Source organism: Arvicola amphibius, chromosome 6, assembly GCF_903992535.2.
Source record: "Arvicola amphibius chromosome 6, mArvAmp1.2, whole genome shotgun sequence".
NCBI classification, from domain to species: Eukaryota; Metazoa; Chordata; class Mammalia; order Rodentia; family Cricetidae; genus Arvicola; species Arvicola amphibius.
The window spans coordinates 73,783,068-73,799,128 of record NC_052052.2 but is presented as its reverse complement, the minus strand read 5'-3'; the positions used below and the strand labels follow the sequence as shown (position 1 = coordinate 73,799,128).

The 16,061-nt window shown below is 44.7% G+C and overlaps 1 protein-coding gene across 14 annotated transcripts in view; it reads right to left on the bottom strand.

Moving 5' to 3' along the window:
• Positions 1 to 12,480, bottom strand: part of Tle1 (TLE family member 1, transcriptional corepressor) — a 90,973-nt gene extending 78,493 nt beyond the window's left edge. For 11 of the 14 annotated variants that reach the window (XM_038332674.2, XM_038332676.2, XM_038332679.2 and 8 more), the window contains exons 1-4: positions 11,551 to 12,480; positions 10,852 to 10,952; positions 9,417 to 9,480; positions 9,278 to 9,322 (exon numbers count right to left, since the gene is read on the bottom strand). In XM_038332674.2, the coding sequence (XP_038188602.1) occupies positions 9,278 to 9,322; positions 9,417 to 9,480; positions 10,852 to 10,952; positions 11,551 to 11,574 (234 nt within the window). In that variant the 5' untranslated portion in view covers positions 11,575 to 12,480. The remainder of the gene's footprint in view (positions 1 to 9,277; positions 9,323 to 9,416; positions 9,481 to 10,851; positions 10,953 to 11,550) is intronic. The other 3 variants (XM_038332677.2, XM_038332681.2, XM_038332682.2) reach the window with 1 other exon arrangement.
• Positions 12,481 to 16,061: the final 3,581 nt, after the last annotated feature.

The window sequence follows — 16,061 nt, the reverse complement described above, 5'->3', positions numbered from 1 at the left end:
AAAGAAAAACCAAAAAAAAAAAAAAAGGAGGAAAAACAGCAACAACAAAAAATAAACCCCACAGACAGATTTTAAAGGGAGGGGAAAATGGCATGTGAATACCACATGCCTATAATCTCAATCCTTATAAGGTGGAAATAGGGCGATCAGGAGTCCAACTCCAGCCTTCACAGTGAACTGGAGGCTAGTAGGGCTCCATGAGACGTTGTGCTAAACAAACAACAACAAAAGACTGAGTGGAGCAAGCATCTTAATTGCAAGCTACATGTGCACAGGATGCCTTTCCTCCATCCCTACGGTCCATTCTTTTCCATTTTGAACTAAGAAGATTAACATACCGTTCCTTAAACCCAAAACAACCTTTTTATTTTCATTCATGAATCTATAGAAGTCTATGAAATGGCATAAATGAAGGCAGCTATATTTTGTTTCCCAAATCAATTTCCTCCCCAGACATCAAGTAGATGTTCCTGCACAGAGAAAGAACAGCCCTTCCCTTCTAATTCAAAAATCTATACTGCCATTGCCCTTGCAAACTGCTAAACAAGCAGTATTGGCAAGTCACTTGTGTGCTGTAATATATTTACTGCAAATCCCAGTGGTTTACCTCCCTGATGCAGTTTCTTCAGTGTCTGAGCATGTCAATACACCACTGGTCACCACATTTCTAAGTGGTTCCGACTCATTATTTGCTCAAAGCATCAAGAGGGTTATGGCAAGGAACAAAAACTTGGCTCTTAAGAAGCCAACCTGGGGCCTGGCGACCTAAGCATTAGGGAGACCACGGTGCTTCTCATACAGGGGGCCTCGGAGTTTGCTCCCTGGCACCTCATGTTCTTTTACCATGTACAAATAAAATCCCCAACTAGGTCACTTTCTATATACACACAAATTTCAAAGTTAGCCTCCTTTAGCAAAAGCATTTCCTGTCCCTTCTTGCTAATAATAAAACAATTTCTCCCTAGCAAACACAGTGGGCAGATTTCCAAGGTGCCTTGAAGTTACATTAAAGGGCCTAAAACAAGGTGGTGTGTATACGTTTAGGCTGTTGGGTAGGTTGAAGAAAAGCACCTTAACACTATGTAAGTCAGCAATTTAAACATGCAAAAGCACAAGGATAAGTTTAGTTGAAAGAAGGAAGAATCCATTAAGATAGAACCCCTCAGATACATATAAAGACTCCTCCCTCACATCAAATTAGACTAAAGTTTGTTGAAAAAGAAATGTCCCTGTCCTCTAGCAAGCCCACCTCACTCTCCAGATCCTTTTTTCTTTAAAGAGGTAAATCCAAGCTCCAAGGAGATCAAGCAAGTGGGTCAGAGTTCAAAGACATCATTGGCAAACTAGTAAAAGCCAACATGGTTAGATCAGCCAGGCCTCCCCACCCCAAGCACACAACCAACAGGCAAGCAGTATAAAATGTTATAATCTACAGACACCACATAGGTGAGTGAGTGTTAATGAGTTTTCACTTTGCTTTTCTCTCCTTTTTGTTCTTTTTGGTTGTAAGCCTAGCCTTTTTTAACTGCTGAGCCACCTTTACGGTCCTCTCTCTCCTTTCCTGAATATTTAGTTTTTAAATAACAAAACGTTTGAGTGGCGGACATAAAAATTTGGAAGTTAAAAAAAAAGCAAAACTGTGTTTATAATCATTATGTAACTGCAGTAATACAATTTAATCACCAATTCTACTAGCAGCTTGACTGTCCATAATTGACAAGCAATGGTTTATTCAGTTCACTCTAAAACACAGGCTTCAACAACAACATATTTTGTCCTTTTCTTTTAATCCAAATCTAAACAAATTACTGTAATTAAACTCTTGATGAAGAAGCCTCAGTGGAAAACCAGGCATGGTAGCCTAAGTACCTATGAATAATCCCAGCAATCAAGGGAAAGGGAATTACACGGTGACTTTGCCACCAGTCTTGGATATATAAGACCCTGTTTAAAGAAAAGGCAAGGTGGAGGAACGGAGAGATACTTGGCAGTTAAAAGTTCCTGCAAAGGTCCAACTTCAGTTCCATACCCACATAAGGTGGTACACAACCACTAAAAAAAAGCAGCAGCAGATTCCATGAACTAGTTCAAGCAGCTGTATGCTCCTGAAGCTTGGAAGCACTGGGATACTTGAAGTATAAACTACTTGTGAGAAGAAAAAGAATCAGGCAATAACATGTCTTTAACCCCAGCACTCACGAGGCAGAGGCAGGAAGATCTGAGTTTGAAGCCCGCCTGATCTGCAGGGCGAGTTCCAGGCCAGACTGACCTACATAATAAGACTGTCTCAAACAAGTTTAAAGAAATAAAAATAAAAACCCGAGCAAGTTAGAAAAGATTATCAGTGCTCAACTAAACAGATTTCATTTTAAATTTCAGCATAAGGTCCATTATGACGACTCTTGATTCAGGATTTTCATCTGGATTCCATGAACTTACTGATGGATCTCAGTTTTTACGTAGGGTTATGTTTTGTATCTGGACACAATGGGCACAAGTGGTTGGTTTTCTTTTACTGGTGTTGGCCAAGGATTGCTCACCAAATTTCTGAGGATGGGGATCCAAAATGATTGCAACCATTATGGAACATGGAAGACCCCAATGCCCAAGCTCCTGAATCACTCACTATGTAAAAAGTCCCAAGTTCTAATGTGGCAACATGCTGAAAAGCAGTTCTCTGATAGAGCTAGTGTGTGTTTTACCAGGGGACAAACTGGGTGGGCCAATGAAATATATTGATACATTAGCAAGTTTAGTCTGTGAGCAGGATGCACAAGGTATCATAGGTCAATACCTTGACAGGATCGCTATGCTGCTAAAACAAATTCAGTCAATACTGCAAGCACTGCAGAGGGTTACCTGTACAGCGCGACTGTGCCCCATATTAGCCTGTTATAATCTCATCGCCTCTAAAGGATGAGGAGCACCTAGCAGCATCCGTTGTCAAACTGCTCCTTGGCGGGGCTGTTTCCACAGTTCTTCTATTCAGCAGATAAAGGAAGTTTCATTGATTGAAAATTTTAGAAATTTTCCCTTTTCTCCATTTTTTCCTTCTACCAAAAATGGCAAAGAAGTACCATAGAATATTGACCTTAAACTTAAGAAAACCATTATTATACCTAATATGAAAGTTTTAAGGGGAGGAAAGTCAATGCTATGTTCGCATAATAATTCTGTGGTTGCTTCAAAGCTGGTTAACAGTATGAAACAGTAATTCAAATTTTAAATTTTAAAAACTGAAATAATTATGCTAAATCACAGGTTACTTCATTGCTGTATTAAAATTTATAAAATATTATAAATGGATAGTAAGGTGAGAAAATTTGAAAATATAGTTTTTTTAGTTTTTTATGATACCACATACAAAGCCCAGTAAAAAGCTTTGTAAACAATATGCGAATGAACATCTTACCAAACAAAAATAAACAACAAAAAATAATCTTTTCCCTACCGCCACCTACCGCCAGCCTCCCAACACATATACCCCAGCACTCTTTAAAATAAGCAAGTTGGGTTGGGTATCTGCCATGTGCGGCCCTGAGTTCCATCCCAATGAAGCACTACAACACTTCAAAGCATGACAATATATGTTTTGTTTTGTTTTCTACACAAGTATTGCATTACACACTACTACCAAATTCTCTAACGCTGTTATGAGGGCTACTTTGACGGTATAAACATTCAACTTTGTCAAAAAGACAAAAGTGGGCATTTAAAATTGGATTTAAAAAGCACTCTAGCTGGAAACAAGGGCTTGAAATCCCAACACTGGGCAGACTGGAGCAGAAGATCCTAAGTTCAAGGCCAGCCTCTCAAGCAAAATCATTAAGCAGTGGAGATGGACAGACTGACTGAGTAAAGTCTCCTTAAATGCCTCTTCTGTTTCCTCCTATTTAATCCACTTTCAGAAACCATAAGGAGGAAAAGAACAAAGACCCAACTGTACAGAAATGTAAAATGGTCCATGAACCAGTAACTAAATCTATCTTTAAACACTACTCAATGGGGATTTATTTACTGAAGAAAAGTTTTTCTGCTTGTGGTTCTTAACAAACACTATTTGGTAGAACATCTTAAGTACCCTGGTGAAGGACTCCCCTCAATCTGTACACAGAGTGCTGGATCTGTAAGCCTGTGCTGGTGAGGTTCCTGCACTGAGTAACAGACTTTAATTCAATCTCACCTTCAATTTACAAAGACAAAACTGGAAGGCCTGAAAACTCTTTTATGAGATGCCCAGTCCCTAATTATGTAACCTCTAACTATCCAAAGGAAACTCATACATCTCAGAAACTCTCCCAGGCCGTACAGTAATGTGGGAGAGCGACTTTGGCCTGGGAGCAACCCAGGTTCAATTCTACTCACCTTTGTCTGAGGCCAGTCTGAAGATACAGAACCCTGCCTAAAATACAGCAGCAACACACACTGTCCTTGCAGAAAACCACTCTCAGTTTCTGAAACAGGCTGGATCATAAACAACTGTAACTCCAGCTCCAGAGAAGCCAACTCCTTCTGACCTCCTTCTGCACTACTTACATACACACCTGCTCCTGCTGCGGAAACCCCTAACATAAAGGCAACTGAATATAAATCTTTTTTCTTAAGCCTATGAGAACTTTTTTCATTATGCTTCCTTAAATTCGTAGCCAGATCCCACACTTTTCTTTCCACAGTTCAGGCCAAGGACAGAAACTAGACAAAGGGCTGGAAAAGAAACCGTTAGGGAGTATGAAATCAGCCCTGTTTGATTTAAGAAAAAAAAAATTCTGCAAGCTAATCTTGCACCTCAAACGCCAGGCTTTAAACGCAGCTTTATCTCATTGAACTTATGCTTGTAAAAGACAAGCCTGGCTATGAAAATGAAGCTAGGGGCCACTCCAATCTTGATGACAGCTACTCTCTTTGTACACGCTGATTAAAACCGGGTAGAGCTTAAATCTAAGTGCTACCCTCTGGCTAGTCAGTCATTCATAGTCTGTGACTGGGGAGGGAGGGCACTCTCAAGGCTGTAAGGTGTTAGCAACTCAGTAGCAGATCAGATGTCTGACTTGTATGAGATCTTGTGCTCCTTCCTAAAAAAAAATCTTGGGGCCAGTGAGATGGTTAAACAAGTAAAGGTGCCTGCCACACATGCCAACATACACAAACAAAATAAATGTGATGTTTAAAAATTCTCAAAGCAACCAACTACAGACAAACAACATACACTTTTCAAAAAAATAATAAAAAAAATAAAAAAACAGAGCCTGGCGACATACATCTGCAATCCCACCACTTGGGAAGCAAAAGCAGAAAGGTCAGGAATCAAAGCCATCCCGCAGCAAGAGAATGAAAGCAGAAACAGTGGTGAATTTTACAGGAAAAGCCATCCCTCAGCAATAGAATGAAAGCAAAACAATGGTAAATTTTACAGAAAAATAGGAAATGTTTCACTGCTAAGGAATGAATCCCTACCAGTTCCACCTAAATAATTCACAGGCATGCACACAAAGAATACTCTCTTTTCTAGGAAAAATTAAAAGCACGCATCCAAACGGTAAACGATAGTTTCATTCCAAAATTCATTCGATGGGAGATACTGGGCTTGTGCTGAAATACCACATGATCACACCCAAAATCAGACCTGAAAAAATGGTTGTCTTTCCTTCCAGCATCAGGCTGAAGTCCCAGAGCTCACCTTGCCCACTCTAACAGAAAGCAGTTACAGACCGTGACTGCTTGACTGCCATTCTCCCACAAGATTCCTGCCATGTTTCTTTTGTTCTTGAACACAACTTAGGATGAGAACACTGTTGCTCAATGCTATACAACTTTCTACCTTCCCACGGCTAGATCCCCACAGATCTCAAATCACAGAAAACCAGTGCTGCTCATTTCCCGAGCTTACAGAATAATTCATCTAGCCACCTGTTTTTAATAGTAAGTTGTAAATTTAATCAACTCAGAAACAGTGAACTGGAGAGAAACACAGCAGGAGATGCAGGTCAGGACACTGGTCCAAAATTGATTCTGCAACTGGCTTCTTGTTTCCCAAAGCAACCTGGAGGGTACAGGAAACAGTTCTGGTAACTCTGAAACAAGCAACTACAGCTAAAGCTTCCATGATGCTGAGCCCTGATCTCCAAGTGCTGAGCATGTGTCAAGATAGAGCAAGCCACTTACCCAGCTCAACAGGAGGCAGACTGCCATTGAAAAATGGTACAAAGGCGAGGAATAGCACTTGCAGACACACACACACCCTTTCTTTGAGGGGTGGTCTCATTATGCAACCCACACTGACCTCAGTCTCAAAACCCCCTGCCTTACTAGCAGACTGGTATTACAGGTATTTGCCACCACATCAGGCTTGTAGCCTTGGCCCTATCATCATGCAGAAGAGATAATACCAGCACATCTTGTTTCCCAAAATATTAAGAGACACACAGAACACAACAACAACAAATTATAGCTCATACACTGGGGACCTGCTCCTGAATGAAGACTCACACCAGCTTGTTATTTTCAATGTAATTTTCAACACTTTGGTGTTCTCAGAATTGCCTTGCTTTCTCACAAACAGGTCCCACCTCTCTGTGATCAGAAATAGAATTTACCACCTACACGGGCAAAGACAGACAGCAGCCTATTAAAAAGTGCTAGGGAAAAAAAAAAAAAAAACTGTCTCAGTAAGGTGCCTTTTCTGTAACCAGCCGAGAATGGAGGAGAGCAAGTCATGGGAAGGTTTTATCAGGAAGTGTTGACAAAACATAAACACGGACTGTGGGCACCATACCAAGTTAGGAAACCACAATTAGACCACTCTTGATTTGGACGTACTTCCACTTTAAAGCTTCCAGACAGAGAAGTCGGCAGTGAGATCCTGACAAAGCTGCTGAAAGCTGGGCAGGGAAGGCAGGAGCCACACTAGAGACAAATCTTATCGGCATTAAAGTGCTCTCTGTGCAAAATTCCCCCATTGCTACCCTTTTTTCCGGCTACCTTTTTTTCAGTAACAAAGATGTTGTCAGAAATGACAATGTTTTGTGTCCCCTGATGATGCCTTGCTAGCATTTGGTTATAAGCCATAAAGCAGGAATAATTTCAGCCTGTCAGGAGTCTCGCTAATGCCCAGTTTCCCCCCAGAGAGAATTCCTGTCAAATCTAATGAGAGCTCCAAAGGCCTCCTCTACAATATAATGAGCACTTAGGCCATGCTGGTGATCAGGCGGCAAAAAGCATCAATTTGAGCCTGGCTACACCCTGGGGGCCAGACGTCACTAGTTTTAATAAGAATTATGATCACTAACAGCACCAAATGACTCCTCAAAACTTACTATTAACGTGTGACACTCAGAAGGATGTTTTTCAAATGTAAGACCACTTTAAACTAAATTACAGCATGGCTTTGCACACCACTCTAGTGAAGGGTCTGTCAGCATTTACAATATAAACTAAATTTCAGGGGGCTTAACACTCTACTATGAAGAACATGATGTCTCTTAGCCTCCCACTTGTTTCAAATTACCGGCGAAATTACACACAGTGTATTATTAATGCATATTGTCATACAAAGAGACAGTATATGCCCAAGACAGAACAGTACAGAACCCAAGAGAAAACTCTGTTCACACCAGGAGTGTCGGACCCTCCTGGCCCCTTGCTTCTTCTCTCATAAATAAAAAGTCACCAGAACCCAGAATTAACGCACCTCTTTCTGCTTTTCCAATAAGACCAACACCAGCACATCACAAGGCCTAGAGGTACTTGTTGTTCCCTTGTACAAGAGTCTGTGGGTATTAAATCCGTCTAGTTTATGTGTGAGAAAAAGCTCAGTACCCAGAATATATAACAGAAAAGAAAATATGCCGTAGAGAGTAGCTTACAAGACGCTAATCAGAATTCCTACACCAAGTTTACTTACATACTGAAATGGCCATAAACCAAAGATATTCCAGCTCACTATCAATGACTATCAGCAAAGCAAGCTAGCCACAGAAACACACACACACACACACACACACACACACACACAGGCAGCACCACATAAAGAATTGCAAATGAGTAAAATAAACATTTTGTGAAAGGCTCATTACAATACTGAAAGGCTCTGACTTCGTGCTCTCAAAACATGTATCTGAGAACAGATCTAATGTACATAATTATGAAATCTTTGATGAATTAAAAATCAAAGAGTGCAGACTTACAAAAGCAGAATTCAACTCTGAAATGGATTTGCTTAATGAAAATCTTTGAATATAAGGAAGATCTGAAGGCTGAACTAATCAATTTCTCCACCATGCCCCAGCCGGTCAGCCATGCTCTTTAATTTAATGAAACAAGGGTCTAAGATGAAATAGCACATATACATCAAGTAAGAATTGTATTGTTGTACTTTGAAACGTGTCCAACTGTGCAACTTCATCTGATGATAATTTTTAAGAGGCAATCGATTTCTAAGAGACTTATTGTACCAGCATTTTGATAAAGTGAATGTCAGCATATCTCCAGAACACTTGCACCCTGCCATTAATGCTTTCTTTGGCAGACAATGACTACTCAATTGAGGGCCCTTTGGGCTGAGCAATCATTTAGCTTTTCTTCTCTTATGAGGTCCTTAGTGTCTTGTTCCAGCTCAATACTCTTTTTATACACCATTATAGTAGCCATAAGTGTGAATTTTATGGGAACTTGCAAACTCAAGTCATTGCTAAAGCTTTCCAGTCACTAATCTTTCATGCTTTTAAAACCACTACGACTGAAGTACCTTCCAACACGTTTGTCAGCCATAAAAGATTTTTTTTTGCCTTCAAATCTGCATCAACTAAGAAAATTTTCAAAAACATGTTTGCTAATAAGCCACTAATCCTGAGTGTCACTTTACGGAACACCAAAGTGTAAGAGCACTCTGCAGACATATGCTTTATTAAATCTGATTAGACAAACTCCCAAGTACCCCTCACTTTCCACATTTTATACCCACACATATAAAAACATTAACTATCCTAAACTCCAGCAACCACAATATACCTGAGATCTTTAAAGGACAAATCTATCCATGTGGAAAAGTAAACTGAGCTCCTCCGTTCCTGTCTGCATGTAAACATTTCCAGAGCACCTCAGCTAGTCTTGTAACCACCATGCAGGAGCAACCCTTGCTGTACAGTATTAACACCAACCCAAAGAAGGGTAGAAAACAGCCCAGAAACATCCACCCCTAACATCCAGTGACTGAGGACAAAACCAGCAAGGTAAAATCCTATAAACTGCTTTCTCAGCTTATCATTTAGCTAAAGCTTACCTGTTTGTGCATTTCAATGTTTAATCCATAGGACATTTCATAATACTGTAAAGAGAAGAACATGTCGTTAACTCACATTTTTTTAGAAAGAACACACACGATTACGTGAAAAGAGAAAGGTCCTATCTTGGATACCTACCATCACGTAGTGCCTCTGCATCTCTGTCTTTTCACTTGCCAATTTCTCACACTCCAATTTAAGACTATGAAAACAAAACAGGCAGCTTAGGGTAAACATTATGTCACTTGTTTAACATCTGCCTCACATAGCTGCACTTCAAGCAAAAACAATTTGGAAAAGTAGTAAGCTAGGAAAACATCCTGAAAGCTGTCTTTGTATTCAATGCTGGAAAAGAAGGTGAACAACAGGGAATATCCACCAACTACTGTTCTTTTTGTTCATGGGGGCACGTATCATGTTGAGAGAGCAAGATGGAGAAACCCATCAAAACAGGGACTCCTCATGTGTCCCCATCCTACTTGAACACACCAAAGACTGTCCTTTGTACAACCATGCTCCAGCCCAGGCAGTCTTCAGGTATGAAAAACTTCACTGGGAGAGTCACTCCTATAATAACTAGTGCCTTTCAAAACCTTTGGTTTTTGAATCCCTGCCAAAATATGACAGACAGCTACAGCAACGAAGTGGGTTGAAGTTCTGCCCCTGTTCAGTAAACAGTGTGTGCAAGTATGCCTCAAGTTCTGGAGATATCATCCCAAAGTAGATAAAAGATCAAAAATCAAAAAGCCACTGACAAAATAAAAAAAAAAAAAAAAAAAAAAAAAAAACCTCACACCCAAGCCACCAAACCTTAAGTTTGTCCTTTCTTAAGCATGACAAAAATAAATAAAAATCTCCTTTAAAGTCACTGCTTAGTTCCAATGAGTCAAAACCCCACAGAAGCAACAAAAGCAACCTTTTTGAATATTCACTATAGATGGGGGCTTTAATAAGAGTTTTCAATAGCAAATCCGTTGAAGAAGGTATTACATAAAGAACCCAGAGCCGAGGTCAATGTGAATTTGAATCTATACTCCTGGCCTATCCAAACACCCCAGAGTGTTGGCCACGCACGTTATCTACATTCTACCGCCTAATCACCCATGATGGGCAGCTAAACGCATCTAGTCTTCCCTAATGGACTTTGTCTCAGACAACCCAATTTTCTAGTATGGCAAACAGCAATTTCAACATGGCTTTGCTTTCCTGAACGCACACTCCAGGGCTGAGCCATTGATTGAACCCATGTTTTAGTTCAGCCTGTTGCAAAATAAATAAACGAAGTGCAAATATTGACGGTTCTCATGCAACTCCAAAATACACGAAAAGGGACTCCCTGGAACAGCCACAAATGCGCAAAGGCGAAACAATGGGAGGAGGAGGAGACAACAGAAGGGGCGGCCCAGAAAGAGCTAAGAAAGGGGGGTAACATGAATGACAGGGCTTAACTGTGACTCCACACGCCACCGCCTGGACACAAGCACTAAGCACACAGCACTAGCAGCCTGGTCGGGTGAGAAAGAACCCCCCTTCCCCCACAGGTGACCACCACCCCAAGCACATCGATACCCACCTGTGATACTGCGCTTGCAGGAACTGGAATTCCTCTTTAATCCGGTCCAGGGACTCCGGGATAGTGAACTTAAAGGGCTGGCCTGCAGCCTGGTGCGGCGTCTGCAGGTGACCAGCAAGGGGGACCAAGGAAGGAGATACGAAGATGAGGACGTAAAGCAGAAAAGTCAAGAGGAGAGAGAAGCGGATGGGACATAAACAAAAAAATAAAGTTAGAAGTGGTGGAAAACGAAGCCCCAAACTCGAGCCCTCGGCTCACTTTAGAGAGGGAGAAAGCGGATCTTCCCGGGGCCCTAATTTCTCAAGAGGCTCAGAAGCAAGTCTACCTCCAACGAGGGCCGTGCGTGCCCAACGCCCCTGGGGTTACCCGGCCCGGAGAGGCTGAGAAGGCCCAGGCCAAAGCTTCGCCGTCCAGGCCGCCCCTCCCCAAACCGTGCGATAAAGACCCCGGGGACCAGAGAAGAAATGCCAACTCCCTCTCAGCCCCGAGTCCTGGAAGTGACCCGGGCCGCACTGACTGCATGTAAACAGGCGAGAGGAGGGGGCCACGCCAGGATCACTCCGGTCTCCGGGCAGGCGCGAGGGGACTGCGAGACCCCCGTCCGCGCGTCTAGACATCCAGCAGGAGGGGCGGGGCAGAGGGAAGTGGGCTTCGTGGGCTCCCCAGCGGGACGGGGTCCCAGCCGTGCCGGCGACTCACTGGGTGCCGGCTCTGCGGGAACATCGCTCTGGCGGCAGCAGAGGCTCTGTTCCGGGACAGCTCTATCCTCCGCGCCACTTCCAACTTGAATCCCGCTGGGGAACGCGAAGCAGCACAGCAGGCCGGCGCGCGGGGCGCACGGGGTACAAGGCCAGGGCGCGACGGCTGCGGCCCCCGCCCTCAGGACCACATCGCGGGCGGCTCGGCCCCGCGCCGGCGAGTCTGCGCAGCGGGGGCGCCGGGTCCCACGGCGGTCCTCCACCCGGTGCCCCCGGCCGCGCTCCCTCCGGCGGCTCACGAACGCAGGCGGGCTGAGAGTCTCCTCCCTGCAGCGGCAGCCGCGCAGGTGGCGCCTTGGCTACAACCCACGTAGACAGCCAACGGCAAGCGCCGCTTCTCAGGTCGGGAGGTCACCCGCTCCCACGACGGTGAGCTCCGGCTCACCGGAGGCTCGGCGACCGGCGCTGCAGAGTCTCCGGAGCGACGCGGAGCAGCGGAGATGATGTGCGGGCTGCGCAGGGTCGCGGCAGTACGCGCCCTCCGGTCCGCGACTAGTGATCGCGGTGCAGCCCCTCGGCCGCCCGCCGCTCCTCCAGCCCGGGCATCAGGCTGCCGGGCGCGCTCCGGGCTCCAGCGCTCCCTGCGACTGCCTTCCCCTCCCCGATCTCGGCGAAGGGTGGACGAGCTCCAGCCGCAGCAAAGTTCTCTCACGACCCCGAGGCAAACGTCCACGCGACGGTGAGCGTGTTGCCGCTCAGCCTCCCCGTGCTGCAGGCCACGTCGAAGGCGAGTCCCGGCTCCTGCCCCGGGACGCAGGGTCCCCGCCGCTGCTCCTGCCGCCGCCCGCGCCTCTCGCGCTGCTTACATTAACACGCGGTTTCACACTCGCTAGCAAACCAGCGCCCCGCCCGAGTCGAGCGGCGGGGGCTGCGAGCGCGAGGCCGCCGCGGACGTGGGCGGAGCCGCGGCCCCTCAGCCAATCTTGTGCGCCGTACCAACGTGGGACGCTGACGCGAGCCGGCCACAGCCAGTGCTGGGCTTCGCCCCGCCCGCCTCGCGCGGCCTCTGTGGGCCCGTTTCTCCGCCCACCAGCCTGCGCCCCACCTCCGCCAGCGCGTCCTGTGCGCTCGGAGGGCCGCGGTGCCCGAGGAGCTGCGGGGCGCACACGCCAGCCAATGGGGAGCGGTCAGACGCTGAGATTGGCAAGCCGCCGCCGAAGGTCGGTGGGAAGGAGAGCTGCGAGCCGGGCTGTCAATCAAAGTAACGTGGGCAAGTTGGGGGGAGCGCGCGGGGTGCGCGCGAGCTGGAGTGGCCTGCGCGCGGGAGGTGAGTAAAGCAGGGGGCTGAAGTTTGCCGAAGCCTGCAGCTCGCTCCTCTTTTCCGTGAAGGGAACCTCTGTGAAAGTACCTGAGACTAACCGTGGAGTTTCTTATTGGGGGAGGGTATGCATCTTGCTAACAAGAACAGAATGCATTTTCCTGTATTGGTTCCCTTGGTTCGGTGTTACTCCGAAGGTGAGGTTCCATTCACAACTTTGGAGGGAGCTTATTTTTTCCGCGAGCTGCCTCTCCACGGACGCACGAAAAGTGAACTCTGCCTTTGATGGGAAGTGCGTGAGCGTCGCAGCTGCTGGCAAGGCGCACAGCATCGCGTTAAGAGCGGACCGCTGGCTGCTCAGGCTTGGGAAGATTTCGCACCACTTCGTGAAAGGTCGACCAGGCTTCATTTTGCTGGGAAGATCCCTAAGGTGCCGACAGTATTAGACATTCGGGTCCCACGCACAGAGGAGATGCTTTTGCGCCACGAGAGAGATCCGGGTTCCGGTCTTCAGATGATTTTACTATTTCGATAGGAGGGAAGTGTCCGAGAGTTTTAGGAGACTGCCGGGAGAGCACTAGTCAGTTTCAAATTTCTGGGAAATGAAAGACAGTGGAATAAACCAGCGTTGAGACCTGAAACCTGCCCTCCCCCCCCCCCCCCCCCCCCCCCCCTCCCGCCAGTTGCTTTGGTTATACTCCTGGCTGAGGCGTGTGAACCACTGAGAGTTGGTAAATGAAGCAGCTTGAGGGTCTTATTTAATGAGGATTGACATAAGAGGAATTTCCAAGTTTTAAATAAAGGAGATATGCTATGGAACTAATGCTGAGAGCCTTCGGTTTTTATCTGGTTCTGTAGCAGAAAACCTGCAGTATCGCCACACGTGTGCTTTTTTTAAAGAGCAGTTCTTGGAGCTGTTTTGTTTTGTTTTGTTTTAATGTAAGGCACGAGTGAACGATGCTGTTTTAGCATCCTGGTGGTTAGTTCTCCGGTAAGAAAGGCACTGCTTGGGCAAACATTTATCTTTTGTTGAAACCTAGTTAACAAATATGGGCATTAATACCTCCATCCCCATTATTTTACCTTATAGAGACTTGCCTGAAGGAGCCCACTGAAATAGATGTGAATTTGCTTTTGGCAGATTCTTTTCTTTGAAATATAAAAATTGGTCATACATTACTGTATTTGGAATGTTCTTTTTAAACACGTGTGCTACTGATGTCTGTAAGTGCGTCCGTTCTACTATCAGTTATAAATGAACAGCGAAAGAACACTATCAGCCAATCTGCAGGCCACAGTTGACTGTTAAACTGACTCCGTGTCATTTGAGGTTGTTTTTTGTTTTTTTTTTTTTCTAGTAGAATTGGGAACAGGTTTATATTACTTGTTTTCAATGGCATGCAGAGTGGAAAGAAGAAAAAAACAGGCCTCTCTTTCCTTGGTTAAATTTGGTGATGCCTGGGTTGACCAAACGGCATTTTTTGAACTCCTGTGATTCCAGGTAACTAACATGTTCCTTGAAATCATCCTTCAGTGACTTATCACCTTCCCCAGTCAGTAACCTGTCCGTTTGGTCAGCTCCCAAGCTGGGTAAAAAGTGCTTGGGACCCGCAAGTCTGTGCAAGGCACAGCTTGTGCCTGCTGTGAAATTTTCTCCATCGGGTCCCATCCCCAAGCTTTACCTCGCAGGTGTCCCTCCACTCACTGGAGCGCACTGATAACTAGGTTTTAAAGCATTAGATTTGGGGGCAGAAGCAAAAGTGGTGCTACAAGCCCCACTCTCCAAATCAGTTCTAACTCCCTACCTTTCCTCTCCATTAACTGTTCACAGAAAGTGTTTCCACTCTCTGGAGTTTCCGGTTTGTGACTAAAAACTAGAATTATAACTAGTGTTTCTTAGTACTAGCCTTTGAACCCAGCCCAGCACTTCTGATTGTTTGAAAATGCAGTATGGGGTTGTGGGCACATAATGTTTTTAAAATTGGGAGCCCTTTGAGTACGCATATAAAGACGATGGAGTTTTGAAGGTGTCTTTCCATTAACATCAACTTTCTTGAGATAAGAAGAGGTCTGTCTGTGTCCTTTTTCACTTTCAAGGTCATATTTACTCTGTAATTGGTATGCTGTGATAATTATACTACACAACTCTCATCAAACTGCATTACAGATGATAGTGTTTAAGACAATCAAGTTGCTTTAATCGTGATGTTTGAAATGAATAATATGTGCAGTTACCTGTAGCTTATTTAAAAGAATTTGGTCTTGCTCATTAAATCTATAATTTTGATATTTCACATTTTGAGTATGTGTGCGTTTTTGAGACAAGGTCTTCTGTAGCCCAGCTAACTTAGAGCTCAGCCATGTAGACCACGCTTGAATGTGTAGCTCTCCTCTTCCCGCTGCCTCCCAAATGCTGGGATTGGCTGCAGACATGTATCTCCATGCCTGCTTTCGTCTTTTAATTTGAAATCTAACAATGTTAAATATAGCAGCTCAATAGGAAATAGTCTTTCGAAAAAATAATACCCATTTTACCTCTGTGGAGGAGGAGCTTGTTAGTGTAACTTTTATCTTGATGCATATATAGCTGTTCAAGAAATACATTCATTTCTTGCTATTTACAGTTTCAGAACTCAGCATAAATAATGATTTGAAACAAATGATTGTGGCTATTTTTTCTTCTTTTGTTTTAGAGGCAGGGTTTCAAGTGGTCCTAGCTGGCCTCAAACTTGCCTTGTAGGTGAGGATGACCTTGAACCTCTGGTTCTCTGGGTTCTAGAATTATGAGTGTGCCACCACCACACAGGGTTTGTGCCAGCAAGGCAAGTATTCTACCAGCTTAGCGATATCGCTAGCCTTTCTTTTGTTTTGAGCTATTTATTTGTTTGGTTTTTTTGTGGATGTTGTTGTTAATTTTAGATGGGGGGGGGGGAATGGCTTGCTTATAAACCTGCCTAGCCTGGAGCTGACTTTGTAAATGCAACTGGCCTTAAATTTGTAACAGTCCTCCTGCCTCTTTTCTCCAAAATAATGGGATTATAGGTATGAGTCAACATGCTTGGGCTGGGTTGGGTTGAGTTGGTTTTCTTTGGTGAAGTGAGTGTTTTGTTAAACCTAGGAATGGAGTCCAGAAGAAATTTTCTCAGCAATGCTTGTAACATTTCATTCCGACCCCATTCCTACACAGTGGAGGT